Source organism: Phyllostomus discolor, chromosome 12 (assembly GCF_004126475.2).
Source record: "Phyllostomus discolor isolate MPI-MPIP mPhyDis1 chromosome 12, mPhyDis1.pri.v3, whole genome shotgun sequence".
NCBI lineage: Eukaryota > Metazoa > Chordata > Mammalia > Chiroptera > Phyllostomidae > Phyllostomus > Phyllostomus discolor.
This window is the reverse complement of record NC_040914.2, coordinates 16,418,716-16,436,562: the sequence shown is the minus strand read 5'-3', so window position 1 is coordinate 16,436,562 and position 17,847 is coordinate 16,418,716. Positions and strand designations below refer to the sequence as shown.

The 17,847-nt window shown below is 53.4% G+C and overlaps 2 protein-coding genes across 5 annotated transcripts; both read right to left on the bottom strand.

Moving 5' to 3' along the window:
* Positions 1-4,122: 4,122 nt before the first annotated feature.
* APOC2 (apolipoprotein C2) lies at positions 4,123-6,202 on the bottom strand. 3 transcript variants are annotated; one of them, XM_036013092.1, is made up of 4 exons: positions 6,169-6,202; positions 4,782-4,857; positions 4,454-4,613; positions 4,123-4,309 (listed from the first exon to the last, which is right to left on the bottom strand). In XM_036013092.1, the coding sequence occupies exons 2-4, from the start codon at positions 4,834-4,836 to the stop codon at positions 4,192-4,194; spliced, it is 333 nt and encodes a 110-aa protein (XP_035868985.1). In that variant the 5' UTR covers positions 4,837-4,857; positions 6,169-6,202; the 3' UTR covers positions 4,123-4,191. The 3 variants fall into 3 exon arrangements, with proteins under 3 accessions (XP_035868985.1, XP_035868984.1, XP_028385866.1); XM_036013091.1 differs by lacking the exon at positions 6,169-6,202 and having other exon boundaries at positions 4,782-4,876; XM_028530065.2 differs by lacking the exon at positions 6,169-6,202 and having other exon boundaries at positions 4,145-4,370; positions 4,782-4,876.
* A 549-nt stretch (positions 6,203-6,751) lies between these two features.
* Positions 6,752-16,456, bottom strand: LOC114511350 (apolipoprotein C-IV). 2 transcript variants are annotated; one of them, XM_036013089.1, is made up of 5 exons: positions 16,376-16,456; positions 16,174-16,251; positions 15,696-15,843; positions 7,151-7,234; positions 6,752-6,958 (listed from the first exon to the last, which is right to left on the bottom strand). In XM_036013089.1, the coding sequence occupies exons 2-5, from the start codon at positions 16,229-16,231 to the stop codon at positions 6,793-6,795; spliced, it is 456 nt and encodes a 151-aa protein (XP_035868982.1). In that variant the 5' UTR covers positions 16,232-16,251; positions 16,376-16,456; the 3' UTR covers positions 6,752-6,792. The 2 variants fall into 2 exon arrangements, with proteins under 2 accessions (XP_035868982.1, XP_035868983.1); XM_036013090.1 differs by lacking the exons at positions 15,696-15,843; positions 16,174-16,251; positions 16,376-16,456 and adding an exon at positions 8,757-8,900 and having other exon boundaries at positions 7,151-7,292.
* Positions 16,457-17,847: the final 1,391 nt, after the last annotated feature.

The window sequence follows — 17,847 nt, the reverse complement described above, 5'->3', positions numbered from 1 at the left end:
CTAACTCAACCTTTTCACCCCTATAAGTCCCCTTTAGGTTATAGTGTTCCTGTGCACTCAGAGTACTATATCGGGGTTCTCAGGGCCACCACACCTCCAAATTGGATCCTTGGCAGCGTCTCCAGTAGCCCTCGGGCTGCTATTTTAGCGCGCGTCCTCTTGGTTGTCGGCTTGTTTAGAGCAAACTTTGCAGCTCTGGACTCGGCTTCAGGCACCCTATGAACTCCATGTTTTCTTAGCTATGTATCTGTCTACAGCTCTAAGCGTGGACACTTGTTCAGAGACTCTTAGCTTGGGGAGGGTGTTTACGAAGGCCCACCCAGAGAGAACAGAAAATTCTCATTGTCTGTTAAACCTTCACCAATGAGTTGGGTGGAGGTCTGACCTGGGTTCACACCCTGGTTGTACCACTGATCGGTTAAGTGATCCCGTTCAAGTAACATCTCTTTAAGCCTCAGTTTCTTACTCTTATAAACTGGGCATTATATACGCACCTGGCCCCCTGCCTCCACTTAATAAGTGATCAACATCTTGCGCTCTCACCAGGAACCTTACACATTGCCTGGAAGGGAGATTCCAAGTATTTATTATTTTACTATCTACTTCCTCCACTTTCCTCTGGGTCTCAGCTCAAATAGCTCATCCTCCAGAAAATCCACCCTGTCTCCCCAGGCTGAGTGGGGCACCGCCTCCCAAACCTCTAAGATCCCTGGACTCCCTCATCCCACTCTGCTCACTTCCGGTCATCAATGTCAGGGATGGGTGTGCTGTGTCTTGCCTCGGGGCTGTTCTGGCGATTGCTGTGTCCTCCAGCACTGCCCCAGGGGGTGATTGCTGAATGAAAGGAAGAAATTCTTGAGTGCAGAAGGTGAATGAGTTACCTTTGAGGGCAGCACAAGGGCAAGAAGAAACCTTAGAAAACTTCATGCCCAGTCCCCTTCTCTTACAGATAATAATAGTAGTAATAATGATTCTGTGACATTGTAGGCCCTAAGTCCAGGGGCAAATGAACATACTGATTAAGTCCCTAAAACAGAGGAGGGAGGGTGTGGAGAGAAGCAGACTAAGATTTGTAGGCCTCTTTTTAAAGTACAGAACTGCCCTGGCTGGTGTAGTTTAGTGGATTGAGCTCGGGCTGTGAACCAAAGGGTTGCCAGTTCGATTCCCAGTCAGGGCACCAGATCCCAGTGGGGGGGCTGTGTGAGAGGCAACCATACATTGATGTTTCTTGCCCTCCCTTCCTAGCCCTTTCTCCCTTCTGCTCTCTCTAAATGAATAAATAAAATCTTAAAAAAAAATAAAAGTACATAACTATAAGTACAAATTTGAATAGAGGACCCCAGAAAAACCCAGAAAAGTGAGAGGCTTTGAAGCTAAATCTCCAGCTTCACTGTAACCCCATCTCTGCTCTCAGTTCCAGACACAAAATACCCCAGTCTGTCTTCCCTCTCCCATATACAGCTGTGATCTGATCTGTTGAAGCATTCGAGGCTCTTGGCTAGACTGTGACCTTCGATGGGACCCCTGCAAAGCCCTCCCCACCCCGTGTCTTTTGAGTGACCAAATAAATTCATTCCTTCTAACTAGCAAATAAATCACAGGCCAGACCCACTCTGCCTTCCACTAGGGGACGCCCAACACCAACCAGAGGCTGTGATTTCAGGTTCTAAGGGAGTAGGGGACTGGAGACCTGAACTGGGTCTTCAGAAGAGATTGGGGTCTAGACTCCTGGGTCTGAGGGAGAAATCGGGGGTCCCAGGCTCCTGAATCTTTGGGGAGAAGGAGTCTGGGGACCTGGATTCTGGGGTCGTGAGGGGAGTAGGACTGCGGCAGAGGCCTGAGAAAGAAAGGAGGAGTCTGGGAAGGCACTGGGATTGGTTGGAAGCAGAACTGGCCTGGGCTGAGGTTTGGTTTGGCTGGAGTCCGTGGGAAACAAGTGGACAGAGCAGGGATTGTTCCTCCAGAGCACCTCCTCCCCACCACCCGCTAGGTTTGGCAGCCTCAGCTCCTCGCAGGCCCTGGGACTTAGAGACATTTCCCATAACCCCTCCCCAGGGCCCCTGTTTTCCACTAGATTCACAGCTGCCCAGCCTCAGGACCTGGGAAACTGCCCCAACAGTGCAGAAAGGCTGGCCGGAGGTTAATACCAAGCAACTTGGGAAGAAATACAGGCCCTGGGTCCTCAGAGGCCAACAGTCCCAGCCCTAGGAACCAGGGGCCCAGGAACACCCTCTACTCCCTCAGGATCCAGGGGTCCAGGTGTCCAGCTCCCCTACCCACAGGACTTAGCACTGCCCTCTCCCAGGTTGCAGGGCCTCTGTTCTTATTTGCACACCCTGTGCTTTTTGCCTGCCATTTCCCACTCCCCAGAGACCCTCTTCCAACCACTATCCACCACATCCAGGCCCTGGGGTCAAGGGAGTGCCCCACCCCTCCCCCACTCTCTAGTAAACACAGCCCCAACCACACTGCAACTGTGATGCACAGCCCTGTGACCAGCGCACCACTGGGGCCTCTTGGGGGCCCTCCCTGCACCCAACCTACAATCTATCCAAGGTGGCAGCACCCAGACCTCGATATCCTCACTTCCCCTCCTTTTCTTCATTGCCCTGTGTCGCTGAAGTTATCTTCTCCATTGGTCAGCTTGCTCATCCTCTGCATCCCCCCACCCCCCCACCCCCGTCCAAATAGCTTCTCTGTTTGTGTCCACGGGATGGAACTGAGCTTCTGGCCCTGAGTAGGAGCTCAGGAAATGTTATGACTGTTGTTAATTAGAAGAGAACAACTAACAACACATACCACACATTTTTTAAAGATTATTTATTTATTTTTAGAGAGGGGAAGGGACAGAGAAAGAGAGGGAGAGAAACATCGATCAGTTGCCTCTCACATGCCCCCAACTGGCAACGTGGCCCGCAACCCAGCCATGTGTCCTGACTGAGAATCGAACCTGCCACCCTCTGGTTCGAAGGACAGCACTCAATTCATTGAGCCACACCAGGCAGGGCAACATACCACAAATTTTAATCAGTAAAACCGTATGAAACTGGGCCAGGACCCAATCAATCAACAGCTTTTCGAGGGAGACAGGACTGTCTGTCTACTCCCTGCTGTATCCCCAGGGCCTGATAGGGTCTCAGTAAAGGCACAGGAATTGCCACGAAGGACAGTTTTTGCAGGTCTGTCCCCGTGGGTCGCAGCCAACCTGGGCACTGACTTCCTGTGCTTAGCAGAGACTTTTGAGCACCAGTCTCCCCACTGTCACAGGCGCGCTGGACAACTCCGGGCGACAGAGGGCACATTTAAAGTGTCAGCCTGATGCGTGAAAGAAATATTAAGAATCCTCCCCATGTGTGCCCGAGCCATGATCTTTTATTGGAAGAATGAAATATAGGTGTGCTGTCTCCTAGGGAGAACTAGCCCTTCCCCACAGAAGACTAAGCACCACCAATTTTTAACTCGGTACCTGTAAACACTGATCATTCCCTTAGGGAAGAACTGGCTATTCTCCCAGAGGGAACTGTTGGTCAATCGAGCCATGAAAGGCCCTGGGTACGTAGTCACTTTTGTCTAAAACAGATTTCAGCAGAGCCCCCAAAGTGAGACTTTGGAATCCCACCAGAGGGAAGGACCCTTTGCTCAGAACTTTTTCCAGACGGACCCCCAAATGCTGTCTCCAGGATTCCCCAGCGTCTGTGTTCCAGTGTTGGTGATTTCCCATCTGGTGATGTATGCTCTTGATTCTTGCTTTCTCTTTGCTCTCACTTAATAAAGTACTTAACTATTCACCTTTTACTTGGGGTTTTTATTGTCTGCGAATCTGAACCTCCAAATTTAAGTGGCCACAATCTTATATGTGCCCCTTAACAGCACACAGCCCAGGCCACGGACACTGCGAGAGGCCACTGCAGAGGTTAGCTGTGTCCACAGTTTGTCATTTGACAGATGAGAAAGAAGGGCCTTAGTGAAGGGCAGCGTCTAATGTTGTTATGATCACTGATTGTTATTATTCACCTCTTTATTCCCACTCACCAGGTGAGGGCTACATGCATATAATAGGTGCTCAATAAATGTTGGCTGGAATGAATGCGTCCCTGAAGTCTCACAAAAGCAACCACATCAAAGAGAAGATATGTCTTTTTTTATTGATAAGAATTCAGGCTAAAGTTGGGAGGAAGATGCGGAGAGCTGCTAGGAAGTGGGGAGTGGAGGGGTGGTCGGGAGCGAAAGAGTTGCTGGGCTCTGGACTATCTCCTCTCCTGTGCGTGGGGTCCCGTCGTTACTCGTCTCCCGCCAGAAGAGAAAAGACCTGGTCAGTAAAAATCCCTGCATAAGTGCTCATAGCCGCTGTGCTTTTGCTGTACATGTCCCTGGGGAGAAAGGACAGAGGGTCTGAGGGAGCAGGGGCTGGGGGCCTGGACTCCTGGTGTGTTGGGTGGGGGTGGAGTCATACCTTATACTCTCGTCCACGGAGGGCAGGTAGGTCTTCTTGTACAGGTCCTGGGCCGTTGTTTTGGCCGTATCCCAGTAACTATAAAGTGATTCCTGCATCTGGGAGAACAGCGAGGGGCTGCTGGTCTCATCTTCCTGGGTCAGAGGGACCCCCTGGACTTCTGCAGGGGGAGAGTGGGTTAAGACAGCTGATGGGCCTCCCGCAGGGGGAGAATGGGCAGGGCAGGAGAGGAGGAGGCGGGGGCAGGGCCAGACAGGAACTGCCAAGGAAGTCGCTTGCCACTCATTCCCCTCCTCGCAGACCTGCCTCCCCTGCCGATCACACTCACCAAATCCCAATACCAGGAGGATGAGAAACAGGGCTAGGAAGTAGCGGGTGCCCATGGCGTCAGAAGACCTGGAACGCTGAGGAGGGTGTGGGGCAGGGCGGCTGGAGGCGTCTATTCCCGAGGCCCTGGCATTCAAAGGGAGGGGGTTGGGCTCCCCCTCTCCCCCCCACCAAGCCAAGTTCCTCCTGGGTTGGCTTGGGCCTCCTTGTCTAACATTCTGTGATTGTACTCCTGATTTTTTTTTGTTTTTTAAACTTTTTTTTTAAAGTTTTAAAAATTTATTTGAGAGAGAGAGGGAAACATCAATTTGTTGTTTCAGGCAGCCACTGGTTGGCTCCTGCATATGCCCTGACCAGGGATCGAACTGAACTTACAACCACAACACATCGGGCTGGCACTCCAACTAACTGACCCACCTGGCCAGGGCCTCTCCTCCTGATTTTAACATAATAATTCTAACATCCATTCATTCACTCAAGAAACATTTCTTGAAGCCCTGGCTGGTGTAGCTCAGTGGATTGAGTGCAGACATGCAAACCAAAGGGTCACCAGTTCGATTCCCAGTCAGGGCACCTGCCTGGGTTCCAGGCCCGGTCCCCAGTAGGGGGCGTGAAAGGGGCAACCACACATTGATGTTTCTCTCCCTCTCTTCCCCCTTCCCTCCCCCGCTAAAAATAAATACATAAAATCTTAAATAAAATTAAAAAGAAGCATTTCTTGAGCACCTACTAATTATCTTGAGCACCTACTAAGTGCCAAGCACAGCTCTGGGCCTGGCTGTGAACCCAGCAATGGTCCTGCTCTTAGGAAGCTGACATGAGACAGAAATACCATTAACAAATATTAAATGAACCCTGGCAGGTTAGCTTAGCGGGTTAGAGCATCGTCCCAATGCACCAACGTCCCCAGTCAGGGGAACCAACCGATAAATACATAAATAAGTGAAACAACAAATTGATGTTTCTTTCTCCCTTCTCTCTCTAAATCAATAAAAAAAGTTTTAAAAACCCAAATATTAAATGAGAAAAATGTAATGTGTCCCCAGGAGGTAAGTGCTCCGGAGGGGGAGGTGTGTTGTGCAGCCCGGGGAAAGCCTCTGCAGAGGGGGTATGCCGAGACCCCGTCACTGCAGGGACTTGCTTCCCGGCTCAGTTAGGCACGGCTGTTTAAGCGACTATGTTTCCGCTGCCCTCCTACCCCCATTCGCTCACTCTGCTGTGCAGCCGTGAAGAGGTTGGGATCTGACCCTGGAGAGGGCCCAGCAGGGGCAAACATTCTCCAGTTCTGAATTCCGTGTTTCTAACCCAGGAATCTAACACCAGGTCTCTTGAACAATCTTTGCTCCCTCCCTGTTGATGCCTCCCCACCATGTTAGTCCCTCTCTTACCAGACTCTGGCAGGCAATCCTCACCAGCTCCCAAGGCAGAGCAGAGAAAGGCTTTATACCTCCTGGGGATCCACCTCCCCCCTACAGCCACCGCCACCTGGTCGCCTAGGCCAAAGTCCAGGCCAACAGAGCCGCCGAGGGGTGGGGTAGGGGCACAGAGGGCAGTGACATCCCCTGAGGTCAAGCCACAGAGGTCCCCCACTCTGAAAACTCACCCCTGAGACAGATAGGCTGGGTGGGGGCTGTGGAGGAGCTGGGGCTTTGGGCTCCCAGCAGGAATAGGATCCGGGGTCTTCGTCGCGCGGGCAGTAAAGGCAGCGCCATGTGTGAGGGGTCCCCGTGGGGTCCTGCAAACCCCGCCTCCTCACCAGCTTTCAGCCTTTATCCCAAACCGAGCAGCCCGAAGTCTCCCAACCCCCACAAGCCCAAAGTGGGTCTCAGGACCGAGGAGGGTCATCCCCCTCCTTCCCCTAAGGTCCCCTGACGGCCCCTCCTTTGTCAGGTGTCTCCTCTACTCATGAGCTGCTGGCAGTGTGCGGGGTGTGGTCGTCTCTGGCTTCACTGAGGACAGATGCAGACAGGGACGCTGACAAGAATTTCTTTATTGTGGAGGCTGTGAACATTTTAATCCTGGTCCCCCTTCCCACAGAGAAACTGGGGACACAAGCTGTGGGCCTTGTTCAGGAGGCTGTCCTTGGAGCTGAGGAGCCAGGCCTGGGTACGGGGACCCAGGTCCTGCAGGTGGTCCTCATAGTAGGTCTGCGCAAAGCCCTGGACGGCTGTGGGGACGCTGCGGGAGACGGGATATCACAGTTGGGAACACAGATTTCCCCAAGACTTTACCTCACTCACCCCCTCCCCGTTCAGACCCAGGCCCCCAGGCCCCCATCCCCTCCCCCCTCAGACCCAGGAGTCCATGCCCCCAGCCCCTCCCCCCTCAGACCCAGGAGTCCGGAGTTCAACCCCTCCTGCGTACACTCACCGGAACCACTGCCACGTCTCTCTGGTCTTTGTCACCAGTGGCTCCATCAACCCCTTCACCTTGCCTAGCACTGAGTTCCAGGACCTACTTACCAGCCCTGGAGGGGCACTCGGGGAACTCTTAGGCAGTTCTTCCTGGCATTCTAGGTGTGACAGAGGGCAACCTGGGTGGGCTGGGATCCCAGAACCCTTCCTCCTCCTTTTCCCTCCCTGTGCACTGCCACTGTCACTCCTGGTGGCCCAAGAGCAGGCTCTTGCCAGCCCTGTCACCCCTGGCCTTCATCGCCTTATATGTCCCTGCCACCTTTGGTCTTCTTTCAATTTCTGCGCCCTCCCGTCAACCCCTGTCTGCCTGTGGCTTTCTCCTCAGTCTGCCAACCCACCTCGCTGACCCCTGTGTCCCTCCCCTTGCCTCCTTCACTCCTGATCTTGCTGCCCCTCCATGCTCCTGGGACCCCACACTGAACTCCCCCTACGGGGCGGAGGCTGGCAGGACTGTGCTGTCCTGGTGGGCACCAGACTTCCTTGCACACACCCAGTGGTCTCACAGCCATGCGCCTGGGCAAAGCCTCACCCCCAGAGCAGAGGCACCACGCAGGTACACACGCACACATGTACAGAAGTGCCTACGTGACCTGTACTGTGCCCTTGGCTAATGACTTAACCTCTTCAAGACTCAGTTTCCCTCTCAGCAGACTTGGATAATGATAGGACCTGCCTCATCGGGTATTGTGGGAATTCAGAGGGAGCGTGTGTAAGGCACTTGCAGTGGTGCCTGGCGCTGTGTAGGCTCCTGTCACTTGTTAACACTGTAAATGCGTGTGCACAACCCCGGTGTGCTCACTCCAGTGCACACAGACACCCTCCCATGTGCCTACACACTCAAAGCTTTTGCATAAAGGCTCCAATAAAGACCCTGATAGAGCTCTGGCTGGTGTGGCTCAGTGGATTGAGTGCTGGTCTCCAAACCAAAGGGTTGAGGGTTCAATTCCCAGTCGGGGCACATGCCTGGGTTGCTGGCCAAGTCCTCAGTGGGGGGAGTGTGAGAGGGGACCACACATTGATGTTTCTCTCCCTCTCTCTCTCCCTTCCCATCTGTAAAAATAAATAAAATCTTTAAAGGAAAAAAAATGCCCTGGTAGAGTAGCTCAGTTGGTTTGAGCATCATCCTGATACACCAAGGTTATGGGTTCAATCCCCGGTCAGGCCACATACAAGAATCCACCAATGAGTGCATAAGTGAGTGGAATAACAAATTGCTGTTTCTCACTCTCTCCCTTCTCTCTGTCTCAAATAATTTTTTAAAAAAGAGCCCATAAAAACACACAAGGGCACATATGCACAGACATACATGTTCACAGACACACTTACCAGGACTACATGCCAACACTCACACATGCACAGGCACACGCATGGCCACTGTTCTTTGCTCCAACCCCACATGCACACTGCACACACTGCTGCCACTGACACACACTCCCAGACACGCCAAGAGCACATGAGCGCTGCACCCACATGCTTATAGACTGCACTGCAGGTCAGAGTCCCATCCGCCCCGAGCCGCTGCAGGGCCCCCACATCCACCCCACCCACCCACTCCTGCTCACCCACAACACAGGCCAGGAGCACAGCGCAGAGGCAGAAGCAAAGGGAGGGCAAGGCCCGGGGCCTGCACCCAGGGAGCGGCATTTCTGGGGGTTCTGTCTCTCTGTGCTCAGCTCTCCGGGCTGGGGGACAGGTGGGGGCGGCTGCACTCAGCAGAGCCCTCCCCCAGCCACCTCCCCACGCCCCTTGGCAGGGACTTCAGAGAGAGAGAGACCTGGATGGCAGAGAGGGTCAGAGGCTCTACCTGCCCCTGCTGGCCTCCCTCCTTCCTACCTTCCCAGAACCCTGGCCTGACAGGGGAATACAGAACGTTCTTTGGCCTCCTGTGTTGCACAGGGTTCAAATCCTGGTTCTACCTCATGTGACAGTCCCCACTTCTGCTTCAATTTCCCACTCTGTAACATGGGCAGATAGTCCATGTTTCAGGCAGGATGTTAATTCAGTGAAATTCTACAAGGAAAGGTGCTAACACACAGGTGGTTACAGACCATAGCTGTTCGCGATTCCTTCTTTCATCTCTAACATCTCTTGGCTATAGGGCCAGACACACCCTCACCATGTGGCCTGGGCAAATACATCCCATTCTCTGGGCTTCAGTGTTTTCATCTGTAAAATGGGGAAGGTAATAACCACCTGCCTCATCCTGGCTGGTGTGGCTCAGTGGACTGAACATGGGCTGTGAACCAAAGGGTCACTAGTTTGATTCCCAGTCAGGGCACATGTCTGGGTTTCGGGCCAGGTCCCCAGTAGGGGGTGCACGAGAGGCAACCACACATCCATGTTTCCCTCCTTCCCTTCTCTCTAAAAACAAAGTCTTTCAAAAATAAAAATAAAAATAAAACTGGGGTGAGAGGAGGGTTTTAAGCCTTTAAAAAAGACAAATAACCACCTGCCTCTCAGAGTCTATGCCAAAGCTGGGCAAGGCCCTGGAGGGAAAGCCTCAGGTGCACATAGTAGGAGGTTGTCCAATGCTAGACAGAGAGAAAATACACCTTTTTTTAAAGATTTTATTTAATTATTTTTAGAGAGGGAAGGGAGGGAGGGAGGGAGAGAGAGAGAAGAGAGAGTGAGAGAGAGAGAGAGAGATCAATGTGCGGTTGCTGGGGGTCATGGCCTGCAACCCAGGCATGTACCCTGACTGGGAATCGAACCTGCGACACTTTGGTTTGCAGCCCGAGCTCAATCCACTCAGCTACGCCAGCCAGGGCTGAAAATACACCTTTTTCTCCTGCAGAGCCCAGCTAGGGGCCAGGGCACTGGGCTCGGCCAGGGGACCACGGGCTGAAGTTTTTGGTCTAGGGTTGCCCGATAAAATGCAGGACTCCCAGTGACATTGGAATTGCAGATAAATAATGTTTTTATTTCTAGTATAAGTATGTCCCATTCAGCACTTGGGGCTTACACTAAGAATTACCTGTTGTCTCTCTGACATTCATCTCACCAGGCATCCTGCGAGTTTAGGTGGAAAGTCTGACAACCCCACTTTGATGGACAGCTTGAATGACCGCACAGGGCTGTCCTGACCTGGAGGCTTCCAGCAGAATGCTGTCCATTCTGGTGGCTCCAGCCTGGGCTCTGCACACAGTAGGTGTTCAACAAATGTTCCTTAGAGTTCCTCACTAACAATCACCAGCAAAATAAAACTTCCTGGAGTTTTTTGCTTAATCCTCCCCAAAGATATTTCTTCACTGCTGAGAGAGAGAGAGAGAGAGAGAGAGAGGGAGAGAGAAACATCAGTGTGAGAGAGAAACACTGACCAGCTGCCCCCTGGTACACACATGGGCCAGGAATCAGACGTGCCCAAACCAGAGATTGAACCCCCATCCCAGGATGTGCCCCAACTGGGAACTGTACACGCAACCTTTCGGGTATGGGATGACCCTCCAACCAGCTGAGTCACACTGGCGAGGCCAACTTTTATTTACTGCTTAAAACCTTCTAGAGTCGCTGTTTGGGATGATGAAAAAGTTCCAGAAATGGATGGTGGTAATGGTTGAACATATTGTGAGTGTATTTAATGCTATTGAACTATGCATCTAAAAATGGTTAAAATGGTATGTTTTATGTTTTATATTTTACCATAATAATGATTTAAAAAAGAGAAGGAACCCTGGCTGGTGTGGCTCAGTGGACTGAGTACCAGTCTGTGAACTGAAAGGTCACAGGTTCGATTCCCAGTCAGGGTATATGCCTGGGTTGTGGGCCAGGTCCCCTATTAGAGGGGTGTGCGAGAGACAACCAATCTATGTATCTCTCACACATCAATGTTTCTCTCCCTCTCTTTTTCCTTCCCTTCCCCTCTCTCTAAAAATAAATAAAATCTTAAAAAGAGAGAGAGGGAGAGAGAGAGACTCACCATGCATTGCCTTATGAGAAGCAGGGTGGTTTGGGGTTCAGAGCCTGGCTCCGCACAGTTCCGCCTGTGTGACCTGGTGCAAGCTGCTTAACCCCTCTGGGCCTGTTCCTTCCATCGTGAAGGGGAGTCATGGACTGCCTGTCCAGGAAAGCAAAAGAGATTGTTTACCTAAAGCGCTGTGAGCACTGCCAGATACGCCACAAAGGTGCTTGGTCAGTGTCAGCCGCTGTTTACCAAGTCTGTGCTTGCTAAGCGCCACGTGCGTGGGCAGGCCACCTTGACCTGATGAATGGACTCACCACAGCCCCACGAGGGAAGGGGGTGGGCTCTGTATTATCCCCATTTTGCAGACGAGGAAACTGAGGCTGCCAGAGGAAGGGTAAGGCCACTTACCCACAGCTCCCCAATAGGCAAGTGGTGAATTTGAACCCAGGCATCTCACATTACCTAGCCAAGCCAGCACAGCCTCTGCCCCACCTCCACCCCCTGGAGTCCTAGAGGGCAAGAGGGAGGCTGGAGCAGGGCAGGGGTGGCCCTGCGGAGAGGTCTCTGACCCATGCCCCAGCTCCAAGGTCAGTGTGGGCTGTTTGCTGTTTGCTTCTTGCAATGTTTGCCCACCTCAGGGACAGGGACAGGCTGAAGGTCGCTCGGGGTGGAGCTCAGAGGCAGCTCCAAACAGCTGCGCAGGAGGGGGGTGTTTTGGGGGCAGAGAGGTCACAGGAGGGTGTGAGGATTGTCCTTTGTGAATGGTAGACCCCAAGACCCCGGTGTGTGTGTCAGCCCCCGAGGGTGAGGCTCCCCTCAAAAGCAGTGTGTGTGCTCACACCAGGCACTCACTGCCCCTCCAACTTCCTTCTCTGCCCTGTGAGTCTCCTGGGCCCCCAGCCTGTGGTTTTTTTTTAATCTCCTTAATCCTCACTGGAGGATTATTGTTTTGAAAGAGATAAACAATTATATTGTTTATTCATTTGAGAGAGAGAGAAACATCCATTGGTTGCGTCCCACACATGCCCCTACTGGGGATCAAATTTGCAGCTTAGGCATGTGCCCTGAACCGGAATCGAACCCACAACCTTTCGGTGTGTAGGACGATGTTTCAACCAACTGAGTCACCTGGTCAGAGCCAGCCTGAGTGTTTTTCAGGGGCTTATGAAAAAGCTTAAAAAACAAATTGGCTCCAAAATGCTAGAAATAAAAATTAGTGATTGTTCAAGTAAAGTGATGCAGAATATACCCTAATGTCCACAAGCCAACCACAGTGCAAAACTCATCTCTAGTGAGGATGGTGGGTGCATTTTCATCCACTGAATATGATGTGGATGAGGCTGGCGGCTGGCGCGCGGGCTGTAGCCGGCCGTTCCGCAGGGTGACTCAGGGAAGAGGAGAGCAGACTAAGAATGTGGCCCTGGGCCCTGGCTGGTGTGGTTCAGTGGACTGAGTGCTGGCCTGCAAACCAAGGGGTTGCCGGTTCTATTCCCAGCCCACGCACATGCCTAGGTTGCTGGCTGGGTCCCCAGTGTGGGGCGTGAGGGAGGCAACCACAGGTCAGTGTTTCTTTTCCTCTCTTTCTCCTTCCCTTCCCTTCTCTCTAAAAATAATTTTTTAAAAGATTTTATTTATTTATTTTTAGAGACGGAAGGGAGGGGGAAAGAGAGAGAGAGAGAGAGAGAGAGAGAGGGAGAGAAACATCAATGTGCAGTTGCTGGGGGCTGTGGCCTGCAACCCAGGCATGTGCCCCGACTGGGAATCGAACCTGCGATGCTTTGGTTCGCAGCCTGCTCTCAATCCACTGAGCTATGCTAGACATGGCTAAAAATAAATTAATAAAAACTTTATTTTAAAAAAACCGGCGATCCTTCAGTTCGCAGGCCAGCTCTCAATCACACTGAGCTACACCAGCCAGGGCAAATAAATAAAATCTTTAAGAAACCCCACAAAACAATGTGGCCCTGGGACCCCCACCTGGGTTCAAATCCTAGCTCCACCTGCTCTGGTCTGTGACATCACACAAGTGGCTGCAGCCCTTCTGCCTCTGTCTCTCCCTCAGGAACACAGGGTCAGGGACAGCATCTACCTCAGTGGGGTTTTGTAAAAATGGAATTTTTAATTTTTTTCTATTTAGCATACCCGCTTCATCAAATATTTCCAAGCTTCCCGCACTATGCCCTGTCCCTGGGACACGGTGGTGACGACAGCGTTGGCCCTGTCCTCCTGGGGCTCAAAGTCCAGCGGCGGAGACACCCATCACCAGACAGTGACAACCCAGACTGGGCAGAGTGGGGACACAGGTGTTTGACTCAGCCTGGGGGTGAAGGAGGGCTTCCTGGAGGAAGGGACCTCATGGTGAGACTTGGAGGGAGGGGCACTGTGTGGCTCTCTTACAGGGCCCTAGCCACGTCCTGCCCTTGCCCTCTTCCAGATCCTCCTGCATTATCCACTGAAAGTGTAATGATCACCTGCTGTGAGCACGGCGGTGAGTCACCCCGTCCCTTGTCACCCCCGTGTTCCTTGTCTCGGGTAGCCCACCGGAGAAGAGCTATATGCCCCAGGCTGAAGGTCCCATCCAGTTCTCCACTCCCTGGCCGTGGGACCTTGCACAAGTGACTTCACCTCTCTGGACCTTAGTGCGCTCAAGAGATTTGTAGGGCCAGCGTGCAAGGTTCTCATGAGGATTCTCTTGAGATCACGAAGTCCAGAGTCCTCAGCACAGAGAATGAGCAATAATACACTTGCATTCTGCTTCTCTCTCTTAACGCTCACCCCCACGCTGTCCCATAGCCCCTGCCCCACAGGAAAGAAACACTCAGAATTCTTTACAGGAATTTTATTGGTGGCGGGACATGGCGCATCACGGAGAAAGTTCTCAGCACAGGGGTTGGGGGAGTGGGAAACTTTAGAGCCCCCTCCTCGGACACAGCCAGAGAGGAGAGGGGCAGCCCTCCCGGTGTTCAGGAGAAGGTACTTTCGATCTTCTCTTTCGCTTTGCTGAATGTATCAGAAAGCCAGGACCTGTGGGGAGAGAGGGGGTGGGGGGTGTTGCTGTGTGTCATCTCTCCCAGGATGCCCAAATTCCACCCAGGGCTTCCCCTGTCTGGGGGTGGCCCAACTTCTGTGCCTCAGTTTCCCAGATGCACCAGAGCTCCTTAAAGTCAAAACCCTTTGCCTTGGCCTGGGTTTCAAGGCCTGCCATCTCTTGCTACCAACACTTTCTCTAAACCTGCTCACGCCCTAGTTGTTCCCTGTTCATTGAAGGGCACTTTCCAGAACTCCTGCCTTTGCCCAGAGGCCCCCTGGCAGGGAGTGCCACCCTCCCCCCGATTATCTGCAGATCTTCCTGCCTCAGGCTCTTGGCGCCCACCCTCCCCAGGGAACACTCTTACTACATTTCTGAGCCTGGCTGGATTGTCCTAATCATTGCATCTCAATTTATGTTTTAAAATTTTTATTGATTGATTGGTTTTAAGAGAGAGGGTGGGGGAGAGAGAGAAACATCGGTTTGTTGTCTCACTCCTTGATGCATTCATTGGTTGTTCTTATACGTGCCCTGACCAGGGATCAAACCTGCAACTGGGGTGTGTTGGGATGATGCTCCAACCACCTGAGCTATCTGGCCAGGGATGGATCTCAATTTAAAGCGTTCTCTCTTCCTTGGCCAAATGGCTCAGTTGGTTGGAACATCTTCCTGTACACCAAGAGGTTGCGGGTTCAATCCCCAGTGGGGGCACAGATGGGAGGCAACCAATGGATGTTTCTCTCACACGTTGATGTTTCTCTCTCTCTCTTCCCCTTCCTCTCTCCCTAAAAGTCAATAAACATATCCTTGGGGGAGGATTCAAAATAAATAAATACATTTTAAAAAGTGAGACAATTATAGATGCCTACTATAAAAGTTAAGAAAATAAAAATAAAGTGTTTTCAGAAAAGACCCAGTCACCAAGTCTATGAAAGCCGCTCTCTAGTGTTTGGTGGTTTATACCCACTCTGTTCGTTTTCTCAGCGCTTAGCTCTTCTAGCGGGACTCATGTCCTGGGAATTCACCGATTCAGCGTCCATCCTCCCCACTCTCGCCCTGCCCCCCAGAACGTCAGATCTCTGTTAGCAGGGACTTTGTGTATGTTGTTCACCAATAGTAACCCCCACTTTGGAACACTTCCTAGCACTTAGCAGATGCTCGACAAATATTTGTTCATGAATAAATGATTCTCTAACTCACCAAGCGAAGCCACTGGTGGTTAAACACCAAGTCAAGCGCTTACAACGTCCTGGGAGCTACATGCAAGTGCTCCAGTTTACCTCCCCCCAAAACCGCCCATTTTACAGATGAGGAAACCAAGGCTCACGGTCACACAGGGAGAAGAGAGTCTCTGGCAGCCTATGGATGCAGGCCTGTCAGAACCCCCCAAGCTTGGGTCCTTCACTGCCGCCCAGGGCCATCTCTCCACAGTGGCTGGCTGGGGGAGTCAGGGAGCCTGTGCCCCAAGTCTGAGCACCATGAGATTCAGCTGAGTGGTCACAAGGATTTTGTAGGTTTTCCCAGTCTTAATGGATACCCCCCACCCTCCCATGCCCCGGGAAGTGTCCTAACCAGGTCTTCTTAGGAATTTCACTCTTCTTGACTTGGTCGATGGCTGCCCGGAACTTCTCCTCCACGGTGCTGCCGAAGTCCTTCAGCTTCCCCGGGATGCTCTCCAGGGTGCTGGAGAGGTCCGGGGCAGCCTGGGCTGGAGCTGGGCCTGCCGGGAAGAGGGGCAGGAGCACCACCATTTCAGTGTCAGGAGCCCTTTGCATGAGCTTCCAGGGATGTGGTTTTTGAGGATCTCGGTGTTAGAATGGGGAGGGTGCTGGAGCGACCAGGCGGTGTTCCAGCCGAGTATTGCCACCTGCTGGACTGACTGCCCTGGGGAGAGCCACCTGGCCAGGTGGTTGTGGGGGTTGGTCAGCAGGCAATAGGGAGCCGGGGACCGGGAGAGGCCCCAGAGCTCCGGAGGGTCCACCAGGCCCACGGCCAGCTTCATGCTTCCAGATGTCAAACTCCCAGTTTCTTCTCTCCCACCCACTCTCACCTTCCAAAACCATCGACAGAGCCACCACCAGCACCGGGAGCGAGAGCAGGAGCCTCATGGCTGGGCCACAGGGGTACTCTGCAGGCAGAGGTGGGGGTGGGGGTGAGCAGTGGCGCCCCTCCTTCCTCCCCCAGCTTCCTCCACCCCCTTTCTTGTGCTCTCGGTGAGTGCAGAGGGTCCCTCCGGGCAACCGAGCACCAACCTGAATCAGTCGCTGGACCGGAGAGCAAGCGCAGCACGTCCCAGCCTGGCCTGGCCTTTATCGGCTGGGGAGGGGGCGGGGCAGGTTAGTCTCCCTCCCCTTCAGCCTCCCCTGCTGCCTGCCTCCCTGTGCCCACCCACCTCTGACATCCTGGGCCGTAGGGCTGGGGGTCAGGCGGGGCACAGGCAAGTCCCTCAGCCTGACAGTGCGGTGGGGGGGGGCCTCAGCCTGGGCCTTGGGCCCCTCCCCTTCTGCTAACATGTCCTCCCAGTGTCAGGAGGTCTGTCAGTCACTGTTACTGAGTAACCCACTTCACGGTGTGTCGTCCCCAGGCCACCTCTTCCATCCCCTCCCTCTTCCCAGCGAGCTCAAACAACTCTGTCTGCCTCCATGTCCCGGGGTCCCTCCATACTCTTCCATTCTCACGTTCAGACCAGCCCTTCGAGCCCCCATCCACTTACATCTGGGGGCATGCCAGGCCCCTCTGGACCCTTTTTGGGGTCCTCCTAACTTCACAGTCCCCAACCCCCCTTTTGGGGAGGGGTCTTTTCAGTCGGCCTAAACCACACAGCCTCATCTGCAAAGCTCCCCCTGTGCGCCCCTTTGTGCATTCCACCAGCTCCCCCCACTCTTCCATTGCCCCCACGACTCTCCAAGCCCTGTACACACTCCATCTGCACTTCTTCACCTTCTCAGGCACCTCCTGGCACCAAGCCCGCCCCCCTCAATCCTCTCCTCTCCCAGCACTACATCCGTCCCCCAGGGCTAGAGTCCAGCACTTCCTCCCTTCTTCTCGGCTGCCTTTGACCGCTAGTGACCCCTGGCAGCCCAGGGGAGGGTGGCCCCAGGCCCCAGACTCTAGGTTGGTTGGCCTTGTGCCCCCACAACCACGCGTCAGCCTGGGGGTGGGGGCGGGTGGTTGTGAAAGGGACACAGGGGCCCCTGGCGGGATTGCAACACCCCTCTGGCCAACTCAGCAGCTTCCAGTCCCTGTGAGCCCTCCCCCCAGGCCCCCCCACCCCCCCATCTTCCCAGACATCTGCTTTCCTCGTGAGCCCGGTTCTCCCCAGACACGCACCCAAATGTCTGCTCCCCTCCCCCACCCCACCCCAAGAAAAGCACAGCTTTGCTTTCTCAGTCTCATCCTCACTTCAGCTCTAGAGGTGTTTGGTTACAAATGGGGAAACTGAGGCTCTATCAAGAACATTCAAAGGCTAAGTCTTTGGGTGTGGTCTTTGTCCCTCCCCTTCCCGGACTCCAGGGTGTCTCCCCAGATTCCTGCGGGGGCCAGTCTCAGCGCCACAGAAGCCCCGCCAGCCTCTGTCTCCCCGACGCTCCTTCCCAGCCCTTATCCCAGTTCTTAGAACCGACTGGGGCTGCCGTGAGGCCAGGGCAGGTGTGTACTCAGACATCTTCATGCATGAGAATTCAAAATGCATCTCTTCAAGTGGAGGGCATGGCTGATGGTGCCC